Source organism: Neurospora hispaniola (genome assembly GCF_033458365.1).
Source record: "Neurospora hispaniola strain FGSC 10403 chromosome Unknown B0T23scaffold_1, whole genome shotgun sequence".
Lineage (NCBI taxonomy): Eukaryota > Fungi > Ascomycota > Sordariomycetes > Sordariales > Sordariaceae > Neurospora > Neurospora hispaniola.
The window spans coordinates 4,352,560-4,379,527 of NW_026944406.1; the positions used below are offsets into that span (position 1 = coordinate 4,352,560).

General features: G+C 51.2%; 13 protein-coding genes across 13 annotated transcripts; 4 read left to right on the forward strand and 9 right to left on the reverse strand.

The window, feature by feature from the left end:
• Positions 1 to 902: 902 nt before the first annotated feature.
• Positions 903 to 2,287, reverse strand: B0T23DRAFT_308661 (PLC-like phosphodiesterase; the record flags this gene model as incomplete). The annotated part of the gene is made up of 5 exons (XM_062834482.1): positions 903 to 1,397; positions 1,475 to 1,579; positions 1,644 to 1,823; positions 1,927 to 2,156; positions 2,239 to 2,287. 5 exons carry the CDS (start codon positions 2,285 to 2,287, stop codon positions 903 to 905), a joined length of 1,059 nt encoding a protein of 352 aa, XP_062697457.1.
• Positions 2,288 to 2,641: 354 nt separating this feature from the next.
• B0T23DRAFT_306316 (uncharacterized protein) lies at positions 2,642 to 3,378 on the reverse strand (the record flags this gene model as incomplete). The annotated part of the gene is made up of 2 exons (XM_062834366.1): positions 2,642 to 2,949; positions 3,183 to 3,378. Coding segments are annotated over 2 exons (504 nt in total), but the record flags the coding sequence as incomplete, so codon positions are not given.
• Positions 3,163 to 4,118, forward strand: B0T23DRAFT_409727 (uncharacterized protein; the record flags this gene model as incomplete). The annotated part of the gene is made up of 4 exons (XM_062839380.1): positions 3,163 to 3,503; positions 3,540 to 3,711; positions 3,998 to 4,027; positions 4,075 to 4,118. The coding sequence occupies exons 1-4, from the start codon at positions 3,462 to 3,464 to the stop codon at positions 4,116 to 4,118; spliced, it is 288 nt and encodes a 95-aa protein (XP_062697459.1). The 5' UTR covers positions 3,163 to 3,461.
• Positions 4,119 to 4,734: 616 nt separating this feature from the next.
• On the reverse strand, positions 4,735 to 7,804 carry B0T23DRAFT_26784 (transcription activator protein acu-15). The gene is made up of 3 exons (XM_062834217.1): positions 7,236 to 7,804; positions 6,569 to 7,166; positions 4,735 to 6,519 (listed from the first exon to the last, which is right to left on the reverse strand). The coding sequence occupies exons 1-3, from the start codon at positions 7,717 to 7,719 to the stop codon at positions 4,815 to 4,817; spliced, it is 2,787 nt and encodes a 928-aa protein (XP_062697460.1). The 5' UTR covers positions 7,720 to 7,804; the 3' UTR covers positions 4,735 to 4,814.
• A 281-nt stretch (positions 7,805 to 8,085) lies between these two features.
• B0T23DRAFT_401348 (uncharacterized protein) lies at positions 8,086 to 9,589 on the reverse strand (the record flags this gene model as incomplete). Its single annotated transcript, XM_062838575.1, has 6 exons — positions 8,086 to 8,100; positions 8,246 to 8,489; positions 8,564 to 8,746; positions 8,869 to 8,903; positions 9,098 to 9,285; positions 9,436 to 9,589. The coding sequence occupies 6 exons, from the start codon at positions 9,587 to 9,589 to the stop codon at positions 8,086 to 8,088; spliced, it is 819 nt and encodes a 272-aa protein (XP_062697461.1).
• A 1,694-nt stretch (positions 9,590 to 11,283) lies between these two features.
• B0T23DRAFT_417250 (uncharacterized protein) lies at positions 11,284 to 13,440 on the reverse strand. Its single transcript, XM_062839653.1, has 3 exons — positions 13,030 to 13,440; positions 11,830 to 12,915; positions 11,284 to 11,749 (listed from the first exon to the last, which is right to left on the reverse strand). Exons 1-3 carry the CDS (start codon positions 13,276 to 13,278, stop codon positions 11,636 to 11,638), a joined length of 1,449 nt encoding a protein of 482 aa, XP_062697462.1. The 5' UTR covers positions 13,279 to 13,440; the 3' UTR covers positions 11,284 to 11,635.
• Positions 13,441 to 14,212: 772 nt separating this feature from the next.
• B0T23DRAFT_26835 (P-loop containing nucleoside triphosphate hydrolase protein) lies at positions 14,213 to 16,339 on the forward strand. Its single transcript, XM_062834218.1, has 5 exons — positions 14,213 to 14,449; positions 14,578 to 14,587; positions 14,763 to 15,274; positions 15,363 to 15,976; positions 16,029 to 16,339. Exons 1-5 carry the CDS (start codon positions 14,356 to 14,358, stop codon positions 16,056 to 16,058), a joined length of 1,260 nt encoding a protein of 419 aa, XP_062697463.1. The 5' UTR covers positions 14,213 to 14,355; the 3' UTR covers positions 16,059 to 16,339.
• A 412-nt stretch (positions 16,340 to 16,751) lies between these two features.
• Positions 16,752 to 17,097, reverse strand: B0T23DRAFT_425248 (uncharacterized protein; the record flags this gene model as incomplete). Its single annotated transcript, XM_062839901.1, has 3 exons — positions 16,752 to 16,799; positions 16,882 to 16,990; positions 17,081 to 17,097. 3 exons carry the CDS (start codon positions 17,095 to 17,097, stop codon positions 16,752 to 16,754), a joined length of 174 nt encoding a protein of 57 aa, XP_062697464.1.
• Positions 17,098 to 17,873: 776 nt separating this feature from the next.
• B0T23DRAFT_401352 (uncharacterized protein) lies at positions 17,874 to 18,666 on the forward strand (the record flags this gene model as incomplete). The annotated part of the gene is made up of 5 exons (XM_062838576.1): positions 17,874 to 17,919; positions 17,975 to 17,979; positions 18,012 to 18,192; positions 18,230 to 18,334; positions 18,488 to 18,666. The coding sequence occupies 5 exons, from the start codon at positions 17,874 to 17,876 to the stop codon at positions 18,664 to 18,666; spliced, it is 516 nt and encodes a 171-aa protein (XP_062697465.1).
• A 1,078-nt stretch (positions 18,667 to 19,744) lies between these two features.
• B0T23DRAFT_425249 (ribosomal protein L22e) lies at positions 19,745 to 20,322 on the forward strand (the record flags this gene model as incomplete). Its single annotated transcript, XM_062839902.1, has 3 exons — positions 19,745 to 19,759; positions 19,892 to 20,130; positions 20,196 to 20,322. 3 exons carry the CDS (start codon positions 19,745 to 19,747, stop codon positions 20,320 to 20,322), a joined length of 381 nt encoding a protein of 126 aa, XP_062697466.1.
• Positions 20,323 to 20,405: 83 nt separating this feature from the next.
• B0T23DRAFT_27040 (mitochondrial carrier domain-containing protein) lies at positions 20,406 to 22,229 on the reverse strand. The gene is made up of 2 exons (XM_062834220.1): positions 21,628 to 22,229; positions 20,406 to 21,519 (listed from the first exon to the last, which is right to left on the reverse strand). The coding sequence occupies exons 1-2, from the start codon at positions 21,758 to 21,760 to the stop codon at positions 20,678 to 20,680; spliced, it is 975 nt and encodes a 324-aa protein (XP_062697467.1). The 5' UTR covers positions 21,761 to 22,229; the 3' UTR covers positions 20,406 to 20,677.
• Positions 22,230 to 22,742: 513 nt separating this feature from the next.
• B0T23DRAFT_27007 (GPI biosynthesis protein family Pig-F-domain-containing protein) lies at positions 22,743 to 23,847 on the reverse strand. The gene is made up of 2 exons (XM_062834219.1): positions 23,259 to 23,847; positions 22,743 to 23,171 (listed from the first exon to the last, which is right to left on the reverse strand). Exons 1-2 carry the CDS (start codon positions 23,682 to 23,684, stop codon positions 22,779 to 22,781), a joined length of 819 nt encoding a protein of 272 aa, XP_062697468.1. The 5' UTR covers positions 23,685 to 23,847; the 3' UTR covers positions 22,743 to 22,778.
• Positions 23,848 to 23,874: 27 nt separating this feature from the next.
• B0T23DRAFT_370810 (Translin) lies at positions 23,875 to 25,771 on the reverse strand. Its single transcript, XM_062836616.1, has 4 exons — positions 25,215 to 25,771; positions 24,931 to 25,027; positions 24,727 to 24,872; positions 23,875 to 24,630 (listed from the first exon to the last, which is right to left on the reverse strand). The coding sequence occupies exons 1-4, from the start codon at positions 25,381 to 25,383 to the stop codon at positions 24,323 to 24,325; spliced, it is 720 nt and encodes a 239-aa protein (XP_062697469.1). The 5' UTR covers positions 25,384 to 25,771; the 3' UTR covers positions 23,875 to 24,322.
• Positions 25,772 to 26,968: the final 1,197 nt, after the last annotated feature.

The following is a 26,968-nucleotide window of genomic DNA, read 5'->3' on the forward strand; positions in this document are numbered from 1 at the left end:
TCGGCGAGCTCATGTGCCTCTACCTAGAATAGGGACTGAACCCGGTGGGGTTTTGCGATCCATACGACCCTGTACCTTATATCCGACCGCGGGAATATTCCTGAAGGCCATGGCCGCTAGAGCTGTCTCCTGACAGACCCGGGGTTCGACGAGTCTTTCGACAACCATACACGAAGCAGAAACATGCAAATGGCAACTCGAAGCCGGAGAAGTAGAGGTAGGGCGGACTCTTTGTCTTTGGAGCCAGAGCCCAGGGAAGCCCGAGTGACCAGGCATTCTCGAAATGAAAGTTGGATCCGATCTCGTGGCTCCTTTCTCTTCCCTTTTTTATTGAATGTTTTTTTTTTCTCTCTTTTTTTTTCCCCTGAACATCGAAGCAAGCTTCGATGCTCTCGAGATCGTGATGAGGCCGCAACGGCTGCTTTTAAAGCGCATTCAACATCTCCACAATGTGAATCTGGTAAATCATGAAACATGTGCTCTATGATAGTGACGGAGATGCATAGCGCATGCAACCTCAAACTTCACTTGGTGGGTGTTAGGAATTAGGATGGCCATGATACGAGATAACTACGTTGGCGTTCACTGGAGACTGGGAACTTGCCAAGCAGATCGAAATAAGGTTTTGTTGGTTCCGAGGAAGGATAAAGTAAAACATCCATTGAGATACCACGGAACCGCTCCTGTAGAATACCTCTCCCGCTTGGACGAGAAAGCTACCGACCTGAAACAAACATCCCAAGCGTCCCGGAATCGACCTCACATCGGCAATCTAGCCTGTCCGAGAAACAACATCTACATCTACTGATCATGAAATAGAAGGCAAAAGTCAAAACCCCACCCCCATTAATCATTACCTCGTCTCCCCAAATGCCACCACTTGTTCATCAGCCACGCTTTATTCATACCACCGTCGTAGGCTCTTCCTTATCATGCTTCCTCTTTCCCTTCGTTGCCAACCTTGGCCAATAAACCCAAATAAACATAACCGCCAAGATCTGCAGCATGAACGCATTTACATGCATCTGGACATTCTTCAATTCTCCTCCCCTGTTTGGACCTGACCCTACTTGCTCCTTCCCTTTCTCTGACCACCTCTCACAAACCTCCAAAAACAACTTTGGATCATCCGTGATGACACCATCCACCCCTTTACGTATCCCCCATTCCATCCACCGTTCCTCGTTAACCGTCCATATGTAGAGCTTCCGTTGCGCCTTGCGGATCTTGCTGATGAAGCGGGCGCCGATGGGACCGACGAGCATGTGCTGCATGAGGTTAAAGTCGACGTTGGAGTGGGCTTCGGAGAGGAAACGGGAGGCGTAAGGGAGGGAGAAGCCGATGTAGGCGAATCGGTAGGAGGGGAAGTAGGATTTGGCTACGTTGATGTAATTTTCCTTTATTTTTAAAGGGGTATGAGTAAGTGAGACGCAGGAAAAGAAAAGATTGACGATGAGCGAAAATTATCACATACATTCCAGCAACCGAGGACTACTCTCTCATTCCAGGCTCGTGTCGTTGGCACAGATTCAATCGTTTTGACTGTGGTGCTCAGTAAGACGTCCGGATCGTCGTCGATCTTGACCATGATATCTCAGCATAATTCGGATTCACGTTGAGAAGAAGAAGACCGCCAAACTCACTTTGATATCCAACAACACCCACACCGACTCTAAACCAGGTTGCCCTAGATACTCTAGCAGATCTTGCAACCTCGGGATTGATTGCTGTGGCTCCCTTATAGTCCTCAACGTACTCAAGTAGTCCCAGTCACACTCCGAAACCTTTTTGTCTATGCCAAAACATCGTTTGAGGGACGGATCCTGTTGAACACACGTGCGTTAACACGGATGTCCTCACAACTTTACGTACTGAGGATGTAGGTGAAGGGAAACGAGATAAAGAAAAGGACGTTAGAAAACATACATGTACAAGTACGACAACCCCATCTTTGGTCAAGTGCAAATCAGTCTCGATCGCATGTGCACCGACGTCCACAGCTCCTTGGAAAGCTCCCATGGAATTCTCGGGGAAAGCGGCTTTATACCCACGATGCGCGATCGCTTGGGGAAGCCGTGGCCCCGCAGGTTTCTGTCCATTGCCGTTGGCTGTACTGGTGTTTGATCCGGAATTGGAAGGGGTGCGAGTAAGAGGTTCTAGATGGGCGAGAGATAGGTGGTTAGCTTCGGGTTGTTGGTAGAAACTTGGTGCTCGAAACATGGCGAGATCGATGTTTACCTGTTGCCTGTGGGGCTTCTTCCCCTGAATGTGTCTGTAAGTGCGACATGTCCTGGCGACCAAACCGTTCAGGACCTTCCGACTAACAACGCTCGTTGCAAATGTTTGATCAAGTTCGCTCTTCACGGTATGGTTGTACTGAAAGTCGATCGTGGGAAGACGGGTTAAATGGCAAAACTAAGGGGTTCAAAGGTAAGATGTGGTTGGAAGGTTACCCCAAGAGAAGATCTGCCCTGAGTAGAGGTAGTATCGTTATTCACACCTCAGCCACTTTTACCAAACCAGCGGCAGGCAGGCAAGCGGCAACTCGTAGCCCTGGATCGACCCTACACTAACAGGCTTGGAATGGTGATCCTCGAAATTTTTACTGTGTAGGTTGAAACTCAGACACGACCTGGACAGTTCATCGGAAACTTGGACCACTGAGGTGATGGAAATACTCTTGATTAGTAAAACTGTATGAAATTGTGAATGTTATGTTGTTGTGTTGTCCATTGTTATCCGCATGGACCCCTTCAGGACAATTGTTAGTGTCCTTGGCTCGATGAGCCGTCAGAGTGTAGGAGGTTTGGAGACGACCCTGCAGATCTTCGGTCGTCGGACACTTGAACCCGGGCCGGCCCTTACCGTGTCCGAGCGTTCGGTATGTTCTTAAGCACGCGTACCTGTTCCAGACTTTCAGGCCGGCCGGTAGGCATCGTTGCGGCCGGGCTACTCTTGAGGCCGTAAGCGGACAGAAACGGCAAGTAGTGTAATGCATGCAAAGTGGAAAGAAGGGACATGCGCCCAGGTGGTCCCCTGGCCGCACTTCCCACACTATCGGTGTGATCCTGATCAAAAGCCATGGCCACTTCGTCAATCATAGGTAGGTATGTCTTTTCGACACGCGAAGATACATAATTCTTCTCTATCGTAGAGGGAGGAGTGCATAGTGTACTTCATACAGGGCGGCAAGAAGTCGGGATTCCAGGCAATTGCAGCAATGCGTGGAACCTCCTGTGAAAGTGGCACCAGGCATGACATCACGCCGTGGAGTCTGCATGTGTATCCCCAGGGCTCCAGCAACTCTTGTTCACTTCGAAAAGGCTCCTTCTCCGCTCTCATCGTTGACACCTTTGACAAGCTCGCTTTTTCGAGCTCCGTTCCCGTTCCGTTCCAGGGGTTGACTCCATTCGACACACTGGACTTAGTGTAGTCAACAAAACAACTTGAAGAGAACAGACATGGCTCCTCTTTTCCTTATCTCTATGTGGTGTACGCCGGCAGTACACTAGACTCCACCTGTCTCTCAGTTGCGGAAGGCCGGGAGCTTGAAACATGACAAGTCGCAAGAAGCCCTGTTCCTGGCACGGCGCCGGCGGGCGAGGCGGATACTGCCAACGAGACTCGTATTGCCACCTTTTTCTGTCGTCGATATGCTTGATAAGCATGGCAGTCACTGCAGAGACAGGCCGTACTTCGTGCTATTGTACGGTGAGGGTCGACTGAATTCCACGTTCATTGAGGTGTACTCCGTAGTCCGCTGTCCGAAGTCCGCTGCCCGGCGCCGGCTTACACTACAACTCTGCCGGTCCTGGCGATCAAAAAGGCTTGTTTTGTTATGCAGATGTTCAGGGGTTTATGGTAAGGGCGACATGACGCGAGGCGGCAAGCGAAGCAAGATTCCGCCTGGCCTTTTTTACCCTTTTTCCTAGAAAATAGAATACAAAATTGGAAAAACAAAAATAAAATAATTAAATGATCCCTTGAACTTGACTAGAGATGGACTGTGGCCATGTCGCAAGTCGTCGTTATCAAACCTTCAGCAATACAGTAATCTGGATATCGAAAATGAAGAGCCTAGTATTGCCGTCGGTACGCCTATCCTGTCCCCCAGATAATGGGAGGGCCTCATGTTTCACTTCAGGCTAAAGGCGCGCGCGCGCATCAGAAGGCATTACCCGTCTTCTGGGGTACTCTACACACGTGTGAAACGGGCGGGAAGAATCCATGGCATGGTAGTAACGACCGGACGGTTGTAGCAAGTCGAGAACGGGTTTGATAGGGCTCGGATGTCACGTCAAATGCGACTTGGTCTGTAATATCTTTGCATTCTACCAGTAATATAACTGGGAAAGGGTGAGAATGGCAAGTATCTCGTATCAGATAGCGACTATGATCATCCTTGCCTGTCAATATCGCGTGTGCTTGGTACTCAGGTAACATCTGAAGCATCCCGCTCAACAGCTAAAGAGCTGCATAAACAAACAGCGGGAAAAAGGACTGTCCATAGGAGTGTGAAAGCACATGATGACGATAATCCCTTACTTACTCGCCACCCCTGCTCTAGGCTCGCTGCAACACTCGCGGCTGCTCTCAAAGCCGTCGTCCGCTCGATACACTATCTGACCTCGGTTGATTTCCTCTCTGTCATGTAACCTGGCAAATTTGAAGCACTCCCAGAAACTCCACCCTTGGCCAACATATCCAAATGGAAGAAATAGTTTTCCCGGCCTGTACCCAGTCATAACCAAAAAGTATCGTGAGAACCCGCGCCCACCAATTCCAAGAAATATTCCTATTGTCCACCAATGTCGTTAGAGTCCATACCCATGTAATCCATCCAAAAGAAAGTTGTTTGTGCCCGCTGACGTCACGGGCAATAGCGTGTTGCGGTAATCCATATTTCCGTTGTTCAAACCCATGTCACCGGACGGAACATCATCGCAAGAAGAAATACTTTCTTCACTCAAACTGAGAACGCTCTGTGCTGTTGGAGCGCCTGGTACAAAGTCACCAAGATTAAACGATGACATATCCCATGGATCTTGCCCCCATGCCGTGGCTGACGAAGGTGTAGCAGACGCAGGTGTCTCCAAGGGTGCCAAAGCTGGACCCCCGTAAATTGCAGTATACAGACTGACCGGGCCACCATCCAACGATCTTACCAGTGCTTCCCACTCAGCTGTCGACATGCCGGTTGATGTCTTCTGCGGGAACATTTGGCCTTGCTGAGAGTGAGAGGATGCTATGGAAGAGCGTTGGTGTTGTTGTTGTTGTGGTGGTGGTGGTGGTGGTGGTGGTTGTTGTTGTTGTTGCTGGGGCTGATGAGGTTGACTGCGCATCTGTACCGGGGAAACGGGTGACTGAGGTGAACTTAATGAAAGATAATCCAAGTTTGGGGTCGACTGTGTGCCAGTCGATGTACGTCCCATAAGCGCAGCTTGGGCGACTTGGGCATGACTCAGAGAGTGGCGATGATGAGGTCGCATTTGTTGCGCTTTTTGCCGTAAGCTATCGAATGACGTTTGAGAACGGGCGCGATTTAGTTCATTTTTGTGCTGTTGTTGAAGTTGCTGATGTTGATACTGTTGGTGCTGAGGAGTCACAGCCATCCCAAGTAGCTTGTCCCGCTGCATGATGAGATCTGTCTCGCTCAAGCTAGCGCTAGAGTGACGAGCAAGGGTTGGTTGAGCACCGCGATCAACAGCTGGAGGTGAAGGAGATCCTTGCTGCGCCGGTGGTGTGGGCATACACGCCTCTGGAGACTGTCTCGGGGGTGTCGGCAAGGACTGGGGAAGCGATTCCTCGACGGTAACCAGCATTCCAGCGATCCTCTTGAAATCGTACGATCCTGGAGCGTTCACCTTGGTAACGATCTTGACAACGCCGTTGACCAGTTTCTCGTTATCCTTCAACACTTTGCTGTCGTGCTTGAGTCCCAGTGTCTGGTACAGCAACGCCATACCGCAGACGATCAAGATGTCTGCCTTATTCAGGCAGAAAGAGAAGGACATGGACCTCTCTTCCAGCAGTTGAACTATTTGCACAATGCTCTTACTGGACTCGGCAACAGACATGAGTGCAGGAGCAGCCTTCGGGCCCAGGCTAGATGCAATAGCCGGCCGATAGATAAGGATTCGAGTATAATAATAGGCGAGGGCAAGAAGAGGAGACCTGCTGCCTGTCACATCGGTCGAGGGCTTGTCCTGCTTGAAGTTGAGCTTCAAGTGCTGCGGTAGGTTCTCAAACCACTCGGTGAGTTCTCCCTCAAGTGATGACATCTGCTGTAGCGACAGCTCGTACGAAGTGGCAGCCGGGTAGATCTTCTCAAGGACCTTGCCCAGGATCCGGGATCCTCGGAACAAGGCAAGTGCGCTGGAGATCCTGGTAGGTTCGCCGGGAAGGCTTGGCTGAAATCCCTTTTCTGTGACATATTCGTCGTCGGTGTCTGATGGGAACTCGGCGTGGACGTCTTCATCCTTGAGAAGCTTTGGGAGACCAAGGATAGCGGCAGAAAAGCTAGATCTGTTAGAAATTATCCATGCCTTGTGTGAACGAGTGCACTTACCAGTCAAGTGTGTACAGAGTCCAGAACACCTTCTTTCGTGTCTCGATAGTCAGGGCACCGAATGAGAAGCGCTTCTGGCTTTGATGTAAACCTAAGCGGTGAGAAAGTCCCACAGCAATGCCCTTGTAGTATTGCAGCCGCTTATAGTCGGCCCGGACAGTGCAGTACATCAAAGCAAGGATGAGGCATTGGAGAGTAAGCATGGTGTTGTCCATCAAGACAGCCTCCAAAGACTTGTGCCATTGTGTCTCGCAAGCGGCCAGCTGCTGAAAGTCAGGCTGCTCACTGGACAGGCCGGCAATGCTAAAGACCAAGTAAAGCTGTGTGAGCTTGTGGTTGTTCTTGATCTTTTCAGGATCCGCGACGAATTCCTCGTAGACACGAAGGAAAGCGGGCTTGTGGAGAACCGGAAATAATGGCGCCCATTCTTGGAAGTAAACATTCACGCAGCGATCAGAAAACAGCCGAGGCGGTATCCTCATACTCTGAGGGGCCAGCTTTGTCGAAAGAGGATAACATCCCTGAATGTGCAAGAAGGCCTCTGGGTTGAAGTCGGTGCAGGACTTGCCGTTCTCTTGGATTTTACGCTTGAATGTTTCTGGATACGTAGTCAGTCATCAAGAATGCGGATCTTTCGGGAGTTGCTGGGGTGAGTGGGGAGACATACCGATAAAAGAGCGGCCACTGGAAGCGCCCATGAAGTAGGAGTCGGAATTCTCGACACCGAGCAACAAGGGCGATGCTTGGACGCGGAAAGTATCCTCTTTTGCCGGTGTGCCGGAATCCCTCTTTATCTCTGCTGCCGGAGTGCTTCGAGGTGGCTCGGCAGATCGGCTGCGATTGCTGTGCATCTTGGAAAGCATATCGAGCTTCTCGTCCTTCTCATCCAGCAAGTCCTTGAGTTCCCGGATTTCCGCCTCCAACGCTCGTACTCGCTCCTCGAGCGATTCTGTGTAGCCTCTGGGGAAAGCGCGCCTACTGAGCTTATCGCTAGTCTTGCACTCGAACCCAACATTGGCGCATTGCGAACAACACGGTCGGATCCCGTCGCAGCGGATTTTTTTGCTGCGGCAGCGGTCGCAAGCCTGAGCGATACGACTTTGTGAGCTGTTGCCCACCTTGATAACTTTCATGGGTAGAATGCCGGGCATTTTGGGCGCCTTTCACGCGGCCGGGATAATCCCGTGCCTGTCGATAGTCGATGATGTCGGTAATCAAGTTGTGGGTAAAACGGGCAAGTGCTTGTGTCGAGGACGAAACCCAAGGTTGTCGATACAGCACCAGATCGTGGAATATAACCCGTCTTGGATCGTCACAAAAGTCAATGCCGAGGTTGATATGGTCGAAGAGAGTAGTGGTGAAGAAAAGGCAATTGGCGTATATGGTATTGACACGTTCCCACTGGTGTCTGTTCTTGACTTTGATTTGGTCGTAATCCACAGGCGAAGTTAAAGTTGAGGCGGTAGATGACTGCTTGTGTGGTGATGGATGTGGCAATGGTGGTGTAAGTCAAGGAGCTAAAGGTGAAAAATCTAAGACAGAAGCAAGCCAAGATCTCCAAATCCTTCAAAAGTCGAGTCGGTCCAGTGAAAAGGGGGGGGGGGGAGGGGGGGATTTGGAGAGCACGACAGGCGGGGCGGCGTGATTTAAGGATGAATTCCGTGGGAAGGAGCATACGGGGTACATTGGTGAGTTGCTGTGAGCCAAGAGGGACGGAACCAGGGGGACAGGACTGGCTAGCGGGCCAGCGAGAAGCGTAGCACTGCGTGGCAGCGAGGCAGCGAGGGCGCGAGGAGGGTTGATGCCACGCTGAGGGGAAAAGCGGGCGGGAAGGAGTCCCTGGTCGTCCGTGGGGTATGTACTTGTACTCGGTACGGTACCGTTGCCTTTCTGTTGATCGGTGAGAACAGTCACCTCAACACTTTAGTCGAGACGTACCCGATTCTTACCATGCCATTACGAGATCTCTCTAATTCTATTTGCACAGCAACCTACAGTACCGACGTCGCAAGTACACAACGAAGATCCTCTAAAGTTGGAACCTCGAGGGTCACGACAAGGGCGGACGTGAACGTCGGGACGCTATCGTCCGTGACAGCATCTTGACGTTTGAGCTGCTGCCTCGACGCCGTATTTCTGCTAAGCCTCAGAAGATCAACAGAGAGTCCCAGTGTGAGACTGCAGGGTGGACAAGGCAACGGACGGTGTGGAAGTGAGGACGACTGCGCTACTGCGTAGCGATTGGGGCATGTCCATTGAGCGGAGCACCTTGACCCTGCTTACCTTTTGGGTTTATCGACTCCATTTGATTGCCATCCCCTGGCCAAAGAAGAATCTGGGGTGAACAGGGATTTACTCGTCAAATCCAATGTACTGCGTATTGTAATGGATTTGCCAATCATCATGGCCGTTGTGAGCGAGAATCCACGGCATCCACTAGCCCCATCATCCGGTCCAGCCGACGAATCGCAGCGCTCCTGTAGCGGTCGCGAGGGACCCACCGGCTTCTATTTCTACACAGCAGCACACCTCCACCTGGCTCTCAAAGAGGGTTGTGGTCGGATTTTCAAGCGAGATCCGGGGCACCTCGGCACCTCCTGGCATGAATGGGGCCACAGGGCTACCGTCAAGGGACGCCATTGTTTTTTGTGTTTGTTGGGACGGCGACGTGCGAGGGCTGGCGGGCGTTTTTGATGGCATCATGGCTGGCCTAGACCCTGTTGTCTTAAGCTGCATGGATCGTCAGGTCATGGCAGTTGTTGGAAGTAGCCACTAACGAGAACACTGACCTGCTTACGACCTAGAGACTAGCGAGGCCAAGTTCAAGATCATCCCGATCGGGCTGGGCATCAAGCAGTTTTGCTTACCGAAACCCTGAGCGAAATTGAAAGCTGCACCGTCATACGGCCTCTGCTGCGATACCACGGGACGATACCCTTCGTGGTTAGGACTCTCAGGAACCAGCCGGGGACCTCGCCGAACAGCCTCCTCTTTGAGTTGCGGCTTCGGTCGAGAACCCATTTTGTACATACATGGGCACCGATGGCTCGGATTAGGGATTAACCTCTTCGAGGCCAAGCGAGACTTGGTCCATGGTCCGCGTGACGCTGGATGGGGGCATTGAAACCTTAAAGAGACAGGGAACTCCTCGTGAATAGGATCATGACAACCATGGTATTCATGTCTTGGGATCAGCAGCCCTCTTCACCTTGCATAGTCGAGGACATTGTAGTTTGGCAAAGATATTCCAATGTTGAAACCATAATATGTAATACTAGGGACTAGACGGCCAACTAGCAGTGTCCGTTGTCTTGGGTGTCAATGTGTGAGGCGGAAGAGGCGCGCATGTACCTACGCAGTATTGAGCATCGAAAGGAGCGTTTCGGATTGGCTCCGGGACGTTGAATGGTTTCCACACCGTCACCCAACCCAGATTCTCATAACTTGAGACTAGTCATTTGACTTCCACGCGCAACACAAAGCCTCTTTCCTGCAGATACTTCCATATCAAAAAGCACCGAATGTACGGTGTATTAACGGACCTCGAAATAAACACCTTCTGGAGACATGAACAGCCTACTCCACTAAAAGGGGTCGCTGACGACGACGTGGACGTTTTGCGATCAATTCAAACTGCCCAGGGCTGGCCCACCGATGGATCGTCAAGTGTGCTGGGTCAACTACGGTAACAGGGCCATTGGAACACACACCAGTCATAACGGAAACCAAAGAAATTTCGGTGAGCCATAACTATGGTCAGAAAATATGGAGAAAAGTGTCCGATCTTCGACGGTCACCGGTCTGCGTGGTGGTGGTTCACTTCGCTCTTATAAAAGACGCGAGCGATGATGCATTAGGGGAAACCTAGGTACCGATGTACACAGTACTTACATGTATGTACGTGTTACAGTACGCTCTGTATGGCCGTCACAGTTGCACACGACGGAACCTCCAAAGGATAAAACAGTGCTGTGAGATGGGGCCGGCCGCCTCCACACAGTAAATAGAGGTAAAAACACGACCTGGAACGGCGGGGCCGTACCGCATAGCATAGTCCAATAATTCCATCTCTGATTGGTTGAATGCTGCAGCAGGATCAATTTGTTCCACCAACCTTCCGTCTCTTCACAACCAAATCTGGAGTTGGTCTTCCCCGCATTTTGGTTGGGCAATGCCAAGAACGAACTCCAAGCGACGGGTTCCTCTCCTTTTCGCTCTCGATCGGGCAGTATATATCACCACTTTGATGAGTCGAACTCGGGCGAATCCAAGCAAACAACGAATCTCAAAGGATGAACCATGGTAGTCCGTCGTTTCGTGGCCTTAGTAATTCTCGACAACCAGATCTCGGATTTACTCTATGTCGCCCATACACCGTCCGCAAGTTGGCAGAAACTCCGACCAGAGATCTTGCAGCATAGACAGTAAAACTAAGCTCACGAGCATCACCACCCAATCAGCGCAGTCACATCGCTGGCCAGAGCCCCGGTAACATATCAAGCTGCTCTCCCACTCATCGCCGAAATGCGGGGCAATATGAGATTGTGTGGTGGTCCCAGGCCTTCTGGGCGGAACCATTTGGGCGACCGGACATGGAAGAAGCTGGTTCAACAACATGCCTCGACATGAAACTCGTGGTCATCCTGCGCCAGGAGCATATGTCTGGAAAGTGTAAAGCTTGGGGCAACCATGTTCTTAATCGCTTCATGTAAAATGTTCGTTCTCTTAATTTCTAATGGCTTCCCAGAGCATAAGATCGGCCTCAACACCGCAATCTCCTCAACTCTTGGCCTTGTCATCGCAGTAGTCTGGGTAATTTGCTCAATGCCTAGTCCTCATTCTTCATTGACAGCCAAACATTACGGCGGCATCGTCGATGTACGTATATTTTGAGCTTATGGTTTGGTGTTTACACAATCTCCTATCTAGGCCTACAAACCGATCATACCAAAACAAAGTCTCACAAGGAAACTTTCACAAAGAAACCTTCACGAAGAAACCTTCAGACACTTGGATCAGAGAGCATCACGATGCCTTGCAGTCTCCATATCAAAAGTGGGTGGTTCGTCAACTGAAATCGTCGGGCTCATTGGACGCCTCCTCGCCAACTAAGTCGGATTCGGCAGTTTCCATCGACCCGAGATATGCCACCACGTTTTCATCAGCCAGTAGCATACGCCTCTGAATGTCATCTTGTCAGTTACCTTGCATGCCATCGCGTGAGGGGGAGACCCTGGGATTTTGCGGGGGTGGATTCTCACCTCTTTCTCCAAGTCATCTATCACAACTTCTAGAAGATCGGTTTCGATCCTCCTGAGAAGAGAAGCAGCCTGGCGACACTCGTCCCTCATCAGGTCAACGTCGCCGATGGGGAGTGAAGCGAGATCCGCAAAAGATTGCGCTCTCTCAAGCTGCTGCTGCAACCGCTCCTGGACCACAGTGACAACACGCAACTTGATAAGTGTAGATACCTCATAGTTCTGGATAAGGGTTTCAAAGTCCCCTATCCGGTCTGTAACGTCCTCCTCTCGCCAGAAAACACGGAGCTGTCGGCCACCCACACTGTCCTGTAGCACCCGGAAATCCAGGCCATCCTCCTCGTTCACGCACATGAGGTAGGCGAATGGGCTGTTCCATGACACGGCAGAGCTACCCTTGTCGCGAGCCACGAGAACTTTGGGCAGGTCCTTGAACGCGAAAAGCTTGGCCTTTGCCAACGGGTCGTCCTCAAACGGCTCCAAAGGGAGCACAAGGCTCTCAACAGTCGCTTCCGGATCTATAAACCCGTAACTAAACAGCATCTCTGCAGCCGGCTTGGCATCGCCATAGCTGATGGTCACCTCCTCACCAGGTGAAATGCTGCTGTCTGGCCTGGGCAAAAGGACTACCTCGTCTTTGGAGTTTTCGTCATAGTAAGCCGACGCACGGGTCGAGTGGTTGATCATGTCTATGCATGGCACCATGGACTCCCCCGACTTCGGCAACTCGAGGGCTCGAGACCGGTAAAGCGCATCTAAAAGAATCCAACTGCGTAGAGATGCCGCAGAATTGCCGTCTTCGTATGGCCACAGTATGTCGTTCCAGATCGGAAGGCTAGATGCGGCCTCCCGGACCGCATCAAACTCGGCAGTGATGGCCGTCATCTTTGCGTTCACGGCTGACTCGAGAGATGTACCCCGGAGAAGTAGCCGCTCATCTTCTGTCCACAGTGTGGGCACGAGGACCGTTTTGGGTAGGAACTTGATGTACTCGGTCCATGGGTTTGAGACACCCACTGGAGCTTGGTGTGTTTTAGAAGCCAGAACCAACTGGACAAGGAGAAATAATAATGTATCCCTTCTGGCTGACTGTCGTGTAAGCAAGATAACGTCAGCTAGTTTCCCGGACAATGTCAATAGGGAAGGTCGGGAGTTCCCGGATAGAGAGGGGATGGGAATTGATCTGTGACAGCTCGCTCATACATGATGTCCAACAGCACCCAACAGTTGCTTGAAGTTCTTGTCTTCTTTGGCATATTCATCAACAGCTTGTACGTTGAGAACGAGGCTGTTTGGGACCGTCATAAGAGGAACCTCTGGTTTGAGCTCTCCATCCCTTACTACGCCAAAGCCTTTCCCTTCGATGTTGGCGACCTTGACATGCGGGAATGTGATGCCGTTGAGCAGAGCCCAAGCGGGCAGTGTCTCGATTGGGAGCCCAGGTTGTGCCATTTTTGTGAGAGACTGCTTGATGTACGACAGGAAGAGAGGTGCATTCCACCCTGCTAAGAAGTAAGTATAAGATAACAGAGAGTTTATAGAGTTTATTTAAGCTCCATCTACGATGAACCCGCACCGACAGAAGCAACTGCCGTAACAAAAGCACCCTGGTCGTAAAGGTCTTGCTTGTAAGATGGAGTAAATTGAATGTACGACCGTTGAGATAGATAACCCTAACCCAAGACTCCCAGTTAGCATTCCCACACTCAAACGCCTGTGCAGTCTTGGCGGATGTGTGCGTGTACACACACACACGACTTTTTGGCAAAACGGACTATTGAAACGAAAGACGAAGATGAAGAAACTCAATTCTCCTATATGAGAGACTATTCTCCTCATAGTCTTAAGTACGCTAATTCAGAATTTTGAGTTGGTTTTCTTTTATCTCTTCGTTTAGTAGAGATATAAACAAATGAAATCTCATCGATAGTCCGTTTTGCCAAAAAGTCGTGTGTGTGTGCACACGCACACATCCGCCAAGACTGCACAGGCGTTTGAGTGTGGGAACAGCTTCCCAATGTCGCAACTGCCTTCTGTGAGTACCTTGTCTATACACTCGTGCTGCCTGGTCTTGGCTTAAAGTCGTAGTGCACTAAGGATTCGTATTGGACATATTACTATAGTGACGAGGCAAGTAAATTCAAACAATGAACATAATGATAATATCGATAATAACAGCGATAGCGACAATGATAGCGAGAAAGATACCTAGGATTAACTTCAACACTTCAACTCAGTTATAGACTACGGCAGTAGCGTTTGCGTCCCGTCCAGCGCGGGCGATCGTATCTCTATTTGGTGGGGCTGATAACGAATTTCAATTTCGTTCTCCTCCACAATTACCTGGGAGCTGCAGCTGCCTGCTTGAAGTTGCCTTGGAGTCTTGAACAGAGCACGATAGTCAAGACCTTTTTGCCGCATTCAGCAATCACCCTACTAGGCTCAACACCTTCTTGAATCCGGATCATCATAACTTAGCCCATCTGGCATATTCGATTACCGCCAATCGAACCAGAGCGAACCCTCCAAATGCCCCGAGATCCTCTAATCGGACTGGTCGGCAAACCGAGCGCTGGCAAATCCAGCACGCTCAACTCGCTAACAGATGCTTCCTCTAAAGTCGGTGGGTAGTTTCGTGATCTTGTTTACAAAGACATTTACCTTCCCTTCCCTTCGACATCTCGGCTGCGAAGATGGACGCTTTACGTCTCATACGAACGGGCTGCTGATACGGCTTGCCATGCGATACAGGAAACTTCCCGTAGGCTTCTTTCCGTTACAACCTGCCCATCTTCTGCCTGTCTCTCTCAAGTCTATACACATGAAACACATCGTCCTGTTTGCTCCCATAAAATGACTGCCATCGTCTACGAATACAACCGCAAGCAGACGCAAAGGATGTTGCGCTGACTACAAGGCCTTTTATTCTGCCACAGTTTCACCACCATCGACCCCCAACGAGCGATCGGCTACCTTCAGATAGACTGCGCCTGCGCGCGCTACAATGTTAGCGAAAGGTGCAAGCCAAACTACGGGTCTTGCGTCAATGGCAAGCGTAGTGTGCCTATTGAACTGCTCGACGTAGCCGGTCTCGTCCCCGGCGCGCATGAGGGCAAAGGGTTGGGCAACAAGTTCCTCGACGACCTGCGACATGCCGACGCCCTGATACACGTTGTCGACGCTTCAGGCACAACAGACGCCGAAGGAAAGGTCACGCGCGGGTACGATCCATCCGTGGACATTGCGTGGCTGCGCTCCGAGATCGTGGCCTGGATCAAGGGAAACCTTTGGGAGAAGTGGGGTTCAATCAAGAGGAGGCATATTGCTGTCAAGGCGACAGCGGTGGAGACGCTCCAGGCACAGTTCAGTGGTTACGGGAGTACCGCTGCGGTGGTGGCGCGGACGCTGGATAAGCTGGGGCTCAAGGAGCCGTTGGAGGAGTGGTCCGGTACGTTTGCGACTTTGCTTTAAACACCTTGGTGGGTATCGTCAGTCCGACTGCGGCGTGGGTGCTAACACTAGTTTCCGACACCCAGAGGAAACCGTCGACCGCGTTGTCAACGCCTTCACCGACGAGAAGTTCCCAACGGTGATCGCACTCAACAAAATCGACCACCCAGACGCCGACAAGAACATTGCCAAGATCGCCAAGATGCAAGATCCAAACTCCATCGTCCTTTGTTCTGCGATCTCCGAAATCTTCTTGCGCAAGATGGCGAAGCAAGGGTATATCAAGTACACAGAAGGCAGCGAGTTCGTTGACACGAGGGAAGACCTAATAGCCGACGGCGATCCGGACGGCGGAGGCTTGAAAGAGCTGGACGAGAAGAACCGGAACAGGATAGAGAACCTGAAAGACATGGTCCTTTACCGATTCGGCTCCACGGGCGTCAATCAGGTGCTGTCCAAAGCCGCCGAGATCCTCGGCTTGGTGCCGGTCTTCCCAGTCAGGAATACGACGACGTTTACGTCGGGTGCAAATGAGTCGGCGAATAAGGCGGTATTCAGAGATTGCGTGTTGGTCAAGAAGAACTCAACCGTAGCCGACGTGGCCAGGAAGATTATGGGTGATGCGCCGATTGCCTACGTCGAAGGTGCGGGCGGCATCCGAGTTGCGGAAGACCAGATTGTTACGGTTGGGAAGAATGATGTGGGTAACCTTTCTACTACCATTTCAAATGACTTTACTGACCTTCACATAGATCTTATCATTCAGGGTAGGCCGAGCATAAACAGCCGAAAGAGGAACACAGCCCAGTTTAGTACACCCTCGCGAACCGAGTAGATAGATAAAAGGCAATGCGTAAGAGTGTCATAAACAGCTACCAAACAAGAGCGCATGGAGGGACAGCAAAAGGAGCCTTATCCTACGATATGCATCCCACAAACTCCCTTAAATCAGCTTACTTGGAGAGCTCATAAGAGCACAAGTGACCGGCGTAATAGTGCGAATTTGAAGTAGCAAAATGCTCATAACCGCAAGGCATGCGTTTCTGTTGTCCTTGAGCGCCTATTAACCCCTTGAGCTCCTTCCATTACATAAAACCCCATCTTTCCACCTGCGTTCTCGTAAACCCGTTCGTTAAACGCCCATCCCTCCCTATCGTAATTAAACTTGTCTCTTCTTCTCTCACTTTCTGAGCTTTTCCGCATGCCTGCAACAAATGCGTGCCGAAACGTCCGCGTAAATCCCCCAGGGCGCAGCGCGTAATTTCGACAAGGGGTATCATAAGGCGAAAACAAGCGCCGGAACCGTCGGGAAAAGGAATCAACCTATCCATGAAGGTGTGGTGATGTGCCCACACCACTTGGTTCCCGATGTAACATTTTCTTTTTCCCTTTCCTTCTCCTTCACGAACGACGACAAAAAACAAGAAGATCAATTAGTTGGTGTTTCTTGTTGTCGTTATTGTGTCGTTGCTCATTTAATACTTCAGAATAATGTAGAGAGCGTGGACAATACCGGGAAGGTACTGCAGGCAATAGTTAGCAAGGGTTCCGATGTGTGCGACAGCTGGAAGGCAGAAGGAAAGAAGGAAGGAAAGGAAAGCTTACACCCAGAATGGTGAGTAGGATGTTGATGAAGAGATCGGCACCGCATCCACGTTCGAAGAAAACTCCGAGAGGGGGGAGGATAACGGCAACGATGATCTTGCAGATGTCGCTGAAGAGGATGCAAATGTCAGCAATGGTGACCTAGAACCAGAGACGCCGCGCTGCGTCAAGCAGGTGGGAATAGCCAGCTGGCTCTTACCTAGCGGTGAAAGCCATTGTGATGGATTAGTATTGTAAGGTATTAAAGATTGGGATGAGTATCGCGCGTTGATCGAAAAGTTTTGGAGGCTTGCTGGGTGTGAAGGTTGGATGATGCTTTTTGTTGTTTGCTCGAGTGGACTGACGTAAAACAGCGGCGAGACAAGCGGGCGGGAGAGAATTATATAGGAACAACATGGGACCTACGGGACAGCCTTGCCAAGATGAACTGTAGAGGTCATCTGTAAACCTGGCGGGGCCCTTACACCTCTGTGCTCTTGCAGGGCAAACGGGACAGGGAACAGGGTGCGCTTGTCTGTGTAGTCTTTTCCTCTGCCCGGGCAGTCCATTCCTTGCTTTGGCTGCTTGGAGCCGTTTGTGTGTCAGTTCAGTTCCCTTCCTTCGAGGCCAAGCGGGTAGGCGAGGGAACCTGATGAGATGATGGTCCAACCTTTCGCAAGCTCGCGCGCAAAGCAAGCCATGTACAAGGCGGTGCACACACGCGATTGGAGAGTCGGCTAGAATACGTCATAAGGTACACACCACTCAGCGACGAACAGGCAAAGGTACCCTAGGTACCGAGGTAGACATAGCACGGTGGTTTGCCGTCTTACTTTACCCAGTTTTGTCAACATCTATGTTAACTCGCAATGCTTCCTTGAGAAGCGAGGAACTGTGCCCGACACGAACACACCTGAGAGAGGGCCGCCTGGTCAAGTGCTGGAGCGATGCTGAACAAGGAAGCTGGGGCTCGACTTCGGGACGGGACTCCGAAGTCCTCATGAGTGATCAAAATGAACCAGGGTAAACACGCGGACATCCCGGCGAAAGAACCACAGGGTCTTATAGCGCTAACTTACAAGTACTATAAAACGTAGTGTACACCGCTTCATAGTTAATGTTTAGAAATTTGTTAGCCCGAGACTTGCAAGCTCTTTTTTGACAAGGGAGAGGACAAGGGATTATTCGGCGTGACTCAAATTGGTGCAAACCACCGCAAAAGGCACATGCACCAAGGGCCTCCATCCATAGCGGGCAACCACGGGCCAGACGCTGCTACCCGACTCCAGGACTCTTGCATCGCCAACCTAAAAGTGGTAGAAAGAGCCCTCTGTAGGCAGAGGAGGTACCGCCCTAACGGACTTTCTAGGGGTGAACTTGAACTGTACCTATAATTTCGACACCGCAGCACAGCCCCAGACACATGTGGTTCAAGCATCTACCGCCACAGCTCAGGAACCTGAGCACGGGCAGTGTTTTGGGTCGCCCAACGGGGATGGGTAGATTGAAAAGCCCCTTCGCAATGAAAATGCTTGGGACTTTATTCTCATGCTGCCATTCATGCCTATCATGGTTTGCAAACAGTCTTCAAAGTTGTACACTAAATATGTACACTACGAATCAAAAGGTCCTAACGTTGACGACGTAACCAAGTCCAGTGAGCCGAACCGTTACGATCCGCCAGGAGCTTGCCGTCCAGCGCTATCCTCGAGCGGCCAAGCGAGAGCCAAGCATTTGCCAAGATCCCAAGCCAGTGACATCACCAGAATGACCCGCAAGAAGTGTGGCGCATTAACCATGAAATGAAGGCTTGGAAGGCTCAGCTATGCGCGGCCGGCTCACGCCCAGAACGATCTCCGGTGCCATCACTGATGATCTTGATTTCACCGCACAATCTAAGCGAAGCGCGATAGTAGTGTACAATCTCAGGTCTCTTTCAAGCGATGACCAGGGCTCGGCTTCATAGCTGGGCGGCTGCCAAGCAGGCCATACCGGGTATGGCGGAAGTTGTATGGTCATTGGCATTCTGGGCTTCGGATGCGAAGAGAACTTTGGTCGCGTGAGGTTCTCTGTGTGGGATGTGCGCGATGGACACGAGATTGGTCATTGAAGGTTCAACGATTTGAGCATTGAATACATTACAAAGCAGAGTTGGTAAACAGGTAGGAAACTTGATCCCCCTCCCCAACGGGTAAGACCAAGAGCCCATGGCTCTACAACAGAACGGCCCTTCGAATATATCACATGCCATTCGTTACTTGTCGAGGAAGAAAAGATATGTGTTTGTTTCTTGACTTTGAAAAGCAAAAGATACAGCCGCTGCCGGTCATCAAAACCTCTCAAGCCGAGTGTTCGACGTCGACCGACAGTATGGACCACTAACAGGCAGCCCGATGACTTGATGAAAGGTTGCCATCCAGACATGCGATATCTCAAGATGCTCCAGTTCAGGCACGCAAAGAAGTGTGAAATCATGGCCAGCAGCGTAGGAGAGAACTGTGCCTTCGTCAGATCTGGACTCGAGAACAAGCACGGACGGGATATGGAAAATCGGAGTTTGATGTGATCGACAGGGCGGTGGGAAGACAAAGCTGGCCGCCCTTGATGGGCCGAACTCCCCACTTGTCGCCGATGTGGAGCCCCGTGCACCCGTACGCCAAGCCCCGCCTTCTGCCTGCCGACGGAGCCCTAAAATTTTGACAGGCCTAGGCCACACATTTTGGTCAAAAATTTTCCACCCAGCGCGTTGCGACCTCCACTTCACCACTTCCGTCCACCAAACCCTCAGAACCCAACAAAAGGCGCAGGATATCCAACCTCTTTGCGTCCTTCTTTCGACTTGTCCTTTGTCAACCCACAAGCACATCTCCATCCCGTCGACGCAATGGCTCCCATCACCGTATGTTCGCCCACATGACCATCGCTTTGCTGTTGGCCCAATCCTCAGCCAATGTGGAATCCCCCCAGCTTTCATGTTGGTCTGAGCGACCATGGCGTGAAGCAGTAGGCTAAGTCAAATTGTGTTTTACAGAAGAAGTCTGCCAAGGGCAAGGGCCCCAAGGTCACCAAGAAGTTCGTTATCAACGCTTCTCAGCCCGCCAGCGACAAGATCTTCGACGTCTCTGCCTTCGAGAAGTTCCTCACCGAGAAGATCAAGGTTGAGGGCCGCGTCGGCAACCTCGGCGAGACCATCAAGATCTCCCAGGTTGGTGATGGCAAGATTGAGATCGTTGCCCACAACGAGCTCTCTGGCCGCTACCTCAAGTACCTGTACGTGTTCCCCCTCGCGACCATCAACAGCCAAACTGGCGCTAACCATCTACCTCGCGACACAGGACCAAGAAGTTCCTCAAGAAGATGCAGCTCCGTGACTGGCTCCGTGTCGTCTCCACCTCCCGCGGTGTTTACGAGCTCAAGTTCTTCAACGTCGTCAACGACGAGGCTGAGGAGGATGAGGAGTAAATTCGATAACCCAAGGGAAATTCTGGAGATTTGAGGTTATCTGGCAGGGAATACCATATGATGGACGGGTGTGCATTGTGCTTAGCGGGAAACCGGGTTCAATGAACAAATGTCAAGTCGCCTCCTTGTGAGGCATGGCGTTCTGGCCAAACCTATTTCCGTCTATCCCATGCGCATGTGACTATGTGAACTCTGTAACATTGCCGGTTAATCGTGAACCATCTATAACGCCTCCGTTCTAGGAGTATCATACCCAAAAGCCAAACGTAAACAGATAACCCAACGCCTATGCGCCGCCATAACCTCTCGAGGTATATCACCCCAACCCAATGTCCGACCTCGGTAGCACTTCCGCTTACCCAGGCAACGACCTCATGACGCCCTCAAACACCAACAGTGCCATCGCATTCGCCGGGAACGCCCTTAAGAAGCAAGGCAAAAACCCGCGCCAATATCCCTTCGCGCCATTCTCCTTGTAAACCGCCACCGCGGCGTCCCTCCACCTCGGGAACCTCCTGACGCCATCGCCGAGCCCTCCTCCCAGATTATCCGTCATGAACCGTTGCTTTACAACATCGCTCGGGTAACTAGTCAGCCAGAACACTTGCGCGCTCAGCCCGCCCGCCCAGAAATTGATAGCCGGCGTGCTCATCTGCGTGTACTGCTTCATCCACCTACTGAACACATCATACGTGCCCCACCAAAAGAAGAAGAAGCTGCGAAACAATATCGTCGCTCCCAAGCCGTGATACACGCCCCTGATGCCGTGGTGCGTGTACACCTTTTTGAGGCAGTCAATGGGGCCCTTATACATCCTCTCCTCCTTACGCGCCGCGTACTGGATCTGCAGTCTGGCTTTCACGTGTTCCACGGGCGCCGCAATGAAGCTGACCGTCATGCCCGCCAGGATACCCGCCAACCCGTGGCCATGCGAAGGCAAGGGTTTGGCGGGGTCGTGCAATGGGTGCCAGGGCGGGTTGAACAGGTTGTCGCGCAAAAGGCGGCGGTAGACGGTCAAAGAGCCGAGCATGACACTGTCCATGAACATCCAGCCGACCAGTGGCGGGCTGGCGCCCTTGTAGAGACCCAGGATACCTTCGTTGCGGATGGTTTGGGTAACGCATTGGAGCGGGCCGGAGAAGCGGGTGGCGTCGGTGGTTTGGAGGCGCACTTTGATGGTGTCGAAGGGGTGGCCGACTGTGAGGATGGGTCAGTAACGTTGGTTCTACATTAAGAATCAAAATGAAGGTGGTGTGACGTTGGAAACAGTTATGTCAGTGCAAGTGTGTGTGAATAAATACGCACCGGAGAGCTTGGCGATGCCCGAAAAGACGCCAGCTACGAATCCCTTGTAGTTCGCGGCTGCTTTCTGGACCGCTACCGGTGCGGTAGCAGGGCCTGGAGCCTGTTGCTGGTGTTCTTTCAGGTTGGCACCCATGGTGTCGCTGGCTTCCTTCTACCTCAAGGCATACGAAGTATTCTTTCCTCGTTCTATATCATGGACCGGAAGATCCTGTCGAAGTATGGATGTCAAGAAGGTTCCAAGCCCGTCAATAAAGGAAGGAAATACCAGAAGGTATGGGATGCGCAGGTTAGTAATCTCACTTGACTACATGTGCTTCTTTCCCTCCAAAGTCAAGTCTGAAACAGAAATAAACGGACTAAAGTTTATCTCGTTTTCGCTCGATCGACCGGCATATCGGACACCCAAGTTACGGATCGGACCTCATCGGAGTCGATCTGACTGTCCATCCAGGGGTATCAATAAGTATCCCCGCTAAAAAGGTGCTGCACTGGTGGGGTTAATGGTGGAGTGTAGTAACCGCCATTGCCGTTTACCACATTAGCAAAGTATAACATGTGTAAAGGTCTCATCCAGACCGCCTTGCGACGGGGATACAATCTCAGGATGTTTTTAAATGGCTCACTCTTGGATATGTATCGAGTGTAACCTTTCAGAAGGGAAATAGTACTAGTAGGGCTCCGCGATGATGTCGTGTTAGTGATATCTCGGGCGGTGCTGTGATTGGTCGACAAATCGTCGAACAGCTCCTAACATCGGCCTCCATGCTTAACCTCGTCAACTTCTGCCGTCATTCTTGACTTCCACGATCCTGGGTCCTCCGGTATTGTATCCAGAGTCCGCACAAAACATTAACTGCTCTCTGGAGGAACTTGATCGGAATTATTTTGATGCCGGGTAACGGTCAACCTCCAAACCCGAAAAGGGTTTCACGACCCGTTACCCCGTTCCCTCTGTGCGTTTCCGACCTGCAGAAAGGCGACACCATTACCAGCAGTACCACAACCGACCATGTCACACCCCAAGATAACCTACGCCATACCGCCGATTCCCGCCGTGAAGATGAGGCGCAAGTTACGTAGCGGATGACCAGGAGCAGAGGAGGATTCCTCCGTTGAAGGAAAGCCAGCTTTCAAAAGACATCCCCTTCAACTCAAAATCTCTTCCCCCAGAACAATGTTCCTCCCAAAACCCTACCAAGCAAGTGACCTCCATAAGCACCACAGAGAATGGTAACCGGCCACCTTTGCCACTCGCGGTCCCAATCCAGTGGAATAGGCACAGCGCCCAGCCACGCGCCCACAAGGCCGCCCACCAGACCGCCAAAGGTCTCATCGAGCGGTGCACGGAATCCGCCGACCGCAGCCCAGGCGGCCGAATCAACGCCGTGTACGTAGAAGAGCGGGAAGAGTGTAAGGAGGGCAAGGTGCGCGGCGCACAGGAAGGTATGCGACCCATGTGTGAGGAAGGGCGCGCCGAAGAGGACCATGGCGAAGTATAGGAAGGGGGTGACGATAGAGGTCAAAACGGAGGCTAGGAGTGCGGTCTAGAGTTTTATGACGAGTATTAGCGAGGTATACTCCCAACGAGACCGCATGATCTCTGGAAAAGAACAAGATGGGACATGACATACAATGATCGTGCTCGACCCAATGTCGCCGCCCTTCTTCTTCTCGCCCGGCCGGGGTTTACGGTTCGACTTTGACGCGGGCTCGCCTGCCGCAGGCAGACAAAGAAGTGCATAGGTCATCTGGAATGCCACGACGACGGGCAAGGCGTTGAGCATTACTGGGACGGGATTGGTGACGAGGGCGTCGAATCGAAACAGGTATAAGGCGGTCAAGGCGGCCGGTAGAGCATGGCGGATGGTCTGAGCAGCGGGCGTTTGTTTGATTTGGACGGGTCGTAGAGTCGCCAGCGAGCTGCTGGAACCGGCCGTCGTCGTCGATGACTCTGTCGCTTGGCTTCCAGGTGTACTTTTTGTTGTCGATGTCGACTGGGCTACGGCGCCCTTCACGATTGCTGACGAGGACATTGTTACCGGATCCACGAGGGGCATTTTGGTTGCACGAAATGGACTGAACGAGGCAAGCTGAAGAAGCCTCGTGGCGCCAATTGATCGTGATTATTGGTGCAGTGGCAGGGGGGCTGTACCTGCATGTACAGTCGTTGACCGAGCAGCCGTCGCAAAGAAAGTGGAAGAGAAGCGATGTTGCCGAGGGAATGAACAGGCCAAGCTTCCAGTTGATGGCGGGCTGGACGGTTATTCTAGACGGTTAAATTCGGGATCCACTGTAAGCACCCAAGCGTAGAACCCTAACCCTCTACCACCTGCAACTTTGGCTTCTCAGTGCGAGCCAAGGACTTGTTACTAGCGACGTTTGAAGAATAATCTTGAATATCTCAGGCCTCAGTCGGGAATGAAATGTAACACATACTGTCGATGGTTCTTTTTATCCTTCCCCCTTTTTCCTCTTTTTTTTTTCTTTTGGTAGGCTGGTCAGAGCCAACCCTGTTCAGCACATTTCAGTTGTGGGATACACGCTGCTTCTATGTATAGCCGAACGCTTCGCAGATGCCTACACCCATACGTGCCGGTTCGTATAGGACGACACACCTCTCATCAACTATGGCCTCAGGGCCTCCAAAACATCCCTAACATGCAAGTCTCTGACCACACATGCGATTCATCACCATTTACTGAGCATCCTTAGCCGGGATGAGGTTTCTCAAAGACAAGTCATACACCACATCCTCGACCTTCTTCACAGCGTACTTGACCGAGTCCACCCTCTTCCGCAGGATATCGTTCTTCAGATTGAGCATCTGGAATCCTCCGTGTAGATCCTTGATGAATCCACTGATCTGTACAGCCAGCTCTGTGTCGCCTAATGTCACAGAGTTCATGGCGAGGCGGCTAAGGTCTTCAACGACCGAGATGAGAGCCAAGAGATACTCCTCGATGGTGATGTGGAAGGCGTCACGGTCCTTGAGGTTGACCGGAACTAGAAAAAAAGGAGTTCATAGTGGTAAGCATCTGTCTCTCCAGTGCCCCGCGGCGCTTTCTGACAGCGGGAACCAATGAAACCATGGGAACTTACCTTCGAATACGTGACCAACTTCCTCCAAAGTCAGGAGACGACCGACTTCACCAGGCTTGCTGTCGCTGCCCATACCGCCCAACCAAGCATGAAGGAGCACCGTAGCGATGGCATCCTGAAGTGTGCGGCCCCACTTGTAGTTGTACCTTGGGGACAGATCCGTCAGCTCATGGCCTCAAGTACGTGACAGGTGCTTATACTCACTTGTAGTAAGGGTACTGCGAGGCAAACTGGGCTAGCCGAGTTGTTGTCTCCAGTTCCTTCTTGATACCACTTTCAACCTGAGAAAGAAGTGCGGGATCTGAGTTGGTAAGTCAGCATCCCATTTCGAACTTTGAGAAATTCATCATCAGCATAATCGCAATGCCTCATCCCACAGATCCCAAGGTAGAGAACAGTTTGAGAAGGGTCCTCGGGGGTTTGGATAGACAATTTGACATGGGGTGTGATTGATTCCTGAGAAGGCAGCCCAGGTGCGAGGACCGTACATTTCGAACGAGGAGTGGAATGGATCTTGGTCAACACTCCCTGAGTATAAGAGACATTCTGATTGAGCTCCTCGATTATCTGCTCAAGATCTTTGCGAATACTGCTGTCCTTCTCGATGTTGTCTTTGAGCTGGTCGAAGAGCGCGGGGTCAATCATCGGCGGAGCCATCTTGAACAAGTTGCTGCGTCTTAGAAATGGTAAAAAAAAAATGTAAATGAATGGCAACTCAAGACGTGTGGTACTATGGGGTGATCGCGAATGACGGGGGTTCGGTGCTGGTTGTTGGATGCGATGCGATGTTCAAATGGAGAAAACCCCGTGCAAAACAGGAACTCTAAACTGCAGTGATATTTTTTCAACTGATTGCCATCTGGTTCCAATTCGGCAATTTGTTCGTTTGAACGCAGTAAGAAAAAGAAAAAGAAAAATAAAACCACACAAGGGAAAGACCGACCACAAGGTCAATACGACATGACCTTGATCCTAGCAATACTAATTTTCGAGTTTCCTGGCTTCGCAAAATACTGTTGGTGATTATCTTGCAGTGAACAGGAAGTTCATGACCACATACCAACCAACATCAACTGAAGTCAATGACCGGTTTTCAACCCATTCCAAGGCTCAGCAGGGATGGCCTGTGCTTCAGCGTTACCGCCTATGACTCTATGAGATCGTGACTATCGAGTATCTTTCGTTTTCAGCGAATCTGACGGACCTCAGATATTGCAAGAAACGATGGTGCAGCTCCGAGAAAAATAAGTTTTATGAAGTATAAGACCCACGTAATTGTAAAGAAAAAGATGCAAAGGCATAGTGGCCGACATGAAGATGTTTCTATAAGTAAGAGGCAAGCTGAAGTCCTGGGCCGTCGCAAAGGGCAAATCCCACGGTCAGGTAGGTACAGGTAGGAGGGTAGGTACTTTGACAAGGTACGTACGTGCGTAGGCAAGTGAGAAAGCACAGACCACAAGAACCTCAACCGCTCTTTCCACGATCCGGTATCACTCCGGAACTCTTGGACAGCTACCGAAACCATCGGACATATGTACTTCTACTACCATTTCTCACGGTACGACGAGCCTCTATGCCGGAAGGCGGCGCGAATACCCTAAATGTACGACAAACAATAACCATCGGCTCCAAAGCCTAATATGTATTGTTTGGTCAATGCCAAAGTTTCAGACGAGAGACAATACCCCTTGATCAATCGTCACCCGTAGACTTCTTCTTGGGAACAGTTGAGGCCGTCCACTCCATTGGATTCGCCGCACAAGCTTGAGGCGAACAGTTCAAGGTTGATGTACATCGATAGGTACTTTTACATAGTATATCTCTTCACCTTTGTAAAGTAATCCCATACATTGCTTCGCCGTCACAGCCGAGACCACAAGGCTTTCGTGTCATTGACGACCCAACCTTCTGGTGGACCTAGGAAGTCCGTTGCCTGTGCATCATGTATCGAGGCATTCCATCTTTTTCGATGCAAGAATTCTTCTTTGGCTTCCTGTTCGAAGAGGAGAAATTCCATGCCTCGGCACAACAACCCCTGACCCAAGCTGTTGCGGGGGATCTGCTCCCCTGTAAATGCGGGGGGAGGAGACACCCTGATGCCTTCTCAGCCAATTGACTGCAAGCTGAGTTCCGAAAATGGGCAACCTTGAATGCCTACATTTGTTTGACGAACAGTGGCGTTCAAGAGTAGGCAAAGTTCGCTCCGCTACCAGGCAGCCTGTCCACTCACTCATACCGGTCC

Bases quoted from the DNA above. Each gene is read 5' to 3' on its own strand.
- B0T23DRAFT_26784 (XM_062834217.1), bottom strand. From the start codon at position 7,719: ATGCCCGGCATTCTACCCATGAAAGTTATCAAGGTGGGCAACAGCTCA. The intron at 7,167-7,235 runs GTATGTCTCCCC...CTACGTATCCAG, and splicing joins CAGTGGCCGCTCTTTTATCG to AAACATTCAAGCGTAAAATC. The intron at 6,520-6,568 runs GTAAGTGCACTC...TAACAGATCTAG, and splicing joins ACTCTGTACACACTTGACTG to CTTTTCTGCCGCTATCCTTG.
- B0T23DRAFT_417250 (XM_062839653.1), bottom strand. From the start codon at position 13,278: ATGGCACAACCTGGGCTCCCAATCGAGACACTGCCCGCTTGGGCTCTG. The intron at 12,916-13,029 runs GTATGAGCGAGC...CTTACACGACAG, and splicing joins TGGGTGCTGTTGGACATCAT to TCAGCCAGAAGGGATACATT. The intron at 11,750-11,829 runs GTGAGAATCCAC...GATGACATTCAG, and splicing joins TAGATGACTTGGAGAAAGAG to AGGCGTATGCTACTGGCTGA.
- B0T23DRAFT_26835 (XM_062834218.1), top strand. From the start codon at position 14,356: ATGCCCCGAGATCCTCTAATCGGACTGGTCGGCAAACCGAGCGCTGGC. The intron at 15,275-15,362 runs GTACGTTTGCGA...TCCGACACCCAG, and splicing joins GCCGTTGGAGGAGTGGTCCG to AGGAAACCGTCGACCGCGTT. The intron at 15,977-16,028 runs GTGGGTAACCTT...ACCTTCACATAG, and splicing joins TTACGGTTGGGAAGAATGAT to ATCTTATCATTCAGGGTAGG.
- B0T23DRAFT_27040 (XM_062834220.1), bottom strand. From the start codon at position 21,760: ATGGGTGCCAACCTGAAAGAACACCAGCAACAGGCTCCAGGCCCTGCT. The intron at 21,520-21,627 runs GTGCGTATTTAT...CCATCCTCACAG, and splicing joins GGGCATCGCCAAGCTCTCCG to TCGGCCACCCCTTCGACACC.
- B0T23DRAFT_27007 (XM_062834219.1), bottom strand. From the start codon at position 23,684: ATGCCCCTCGTGGATCCGGTAACAATGTCCTCGTCAGCAATCGTGAAG. The intron at 23,172-23,258 runs GTATGTCATGTC...ATAAAACTCTAG, and splicing joins TTGGGTCGAGCACGATCATT to ACCGCACTCCTAGCCTCCGT.
- B0T23DRAFT_370810 (XM_062836616.1), bottom strand. From the start codon at position 25,383: ATGGCTCCGCCGATGATTGACCCCGCGCTCTTCGACCAGCTCAAAGAC. The intron at 25,028-25,214 runs GTACGGTCCTCG...TTACCAACTCAG, and splicing joins TTCCACTCCTCGTTCGAAAT to ATCCCGCACTTCTTTCTCAG. The intron at 24,873-24,930 runs GTGAGTATAAGC...TCTGTCCCCAAG, and splicing joins TCGCAGTACCCTTACTACAA to GTACAACTACAAGTGGGGCC.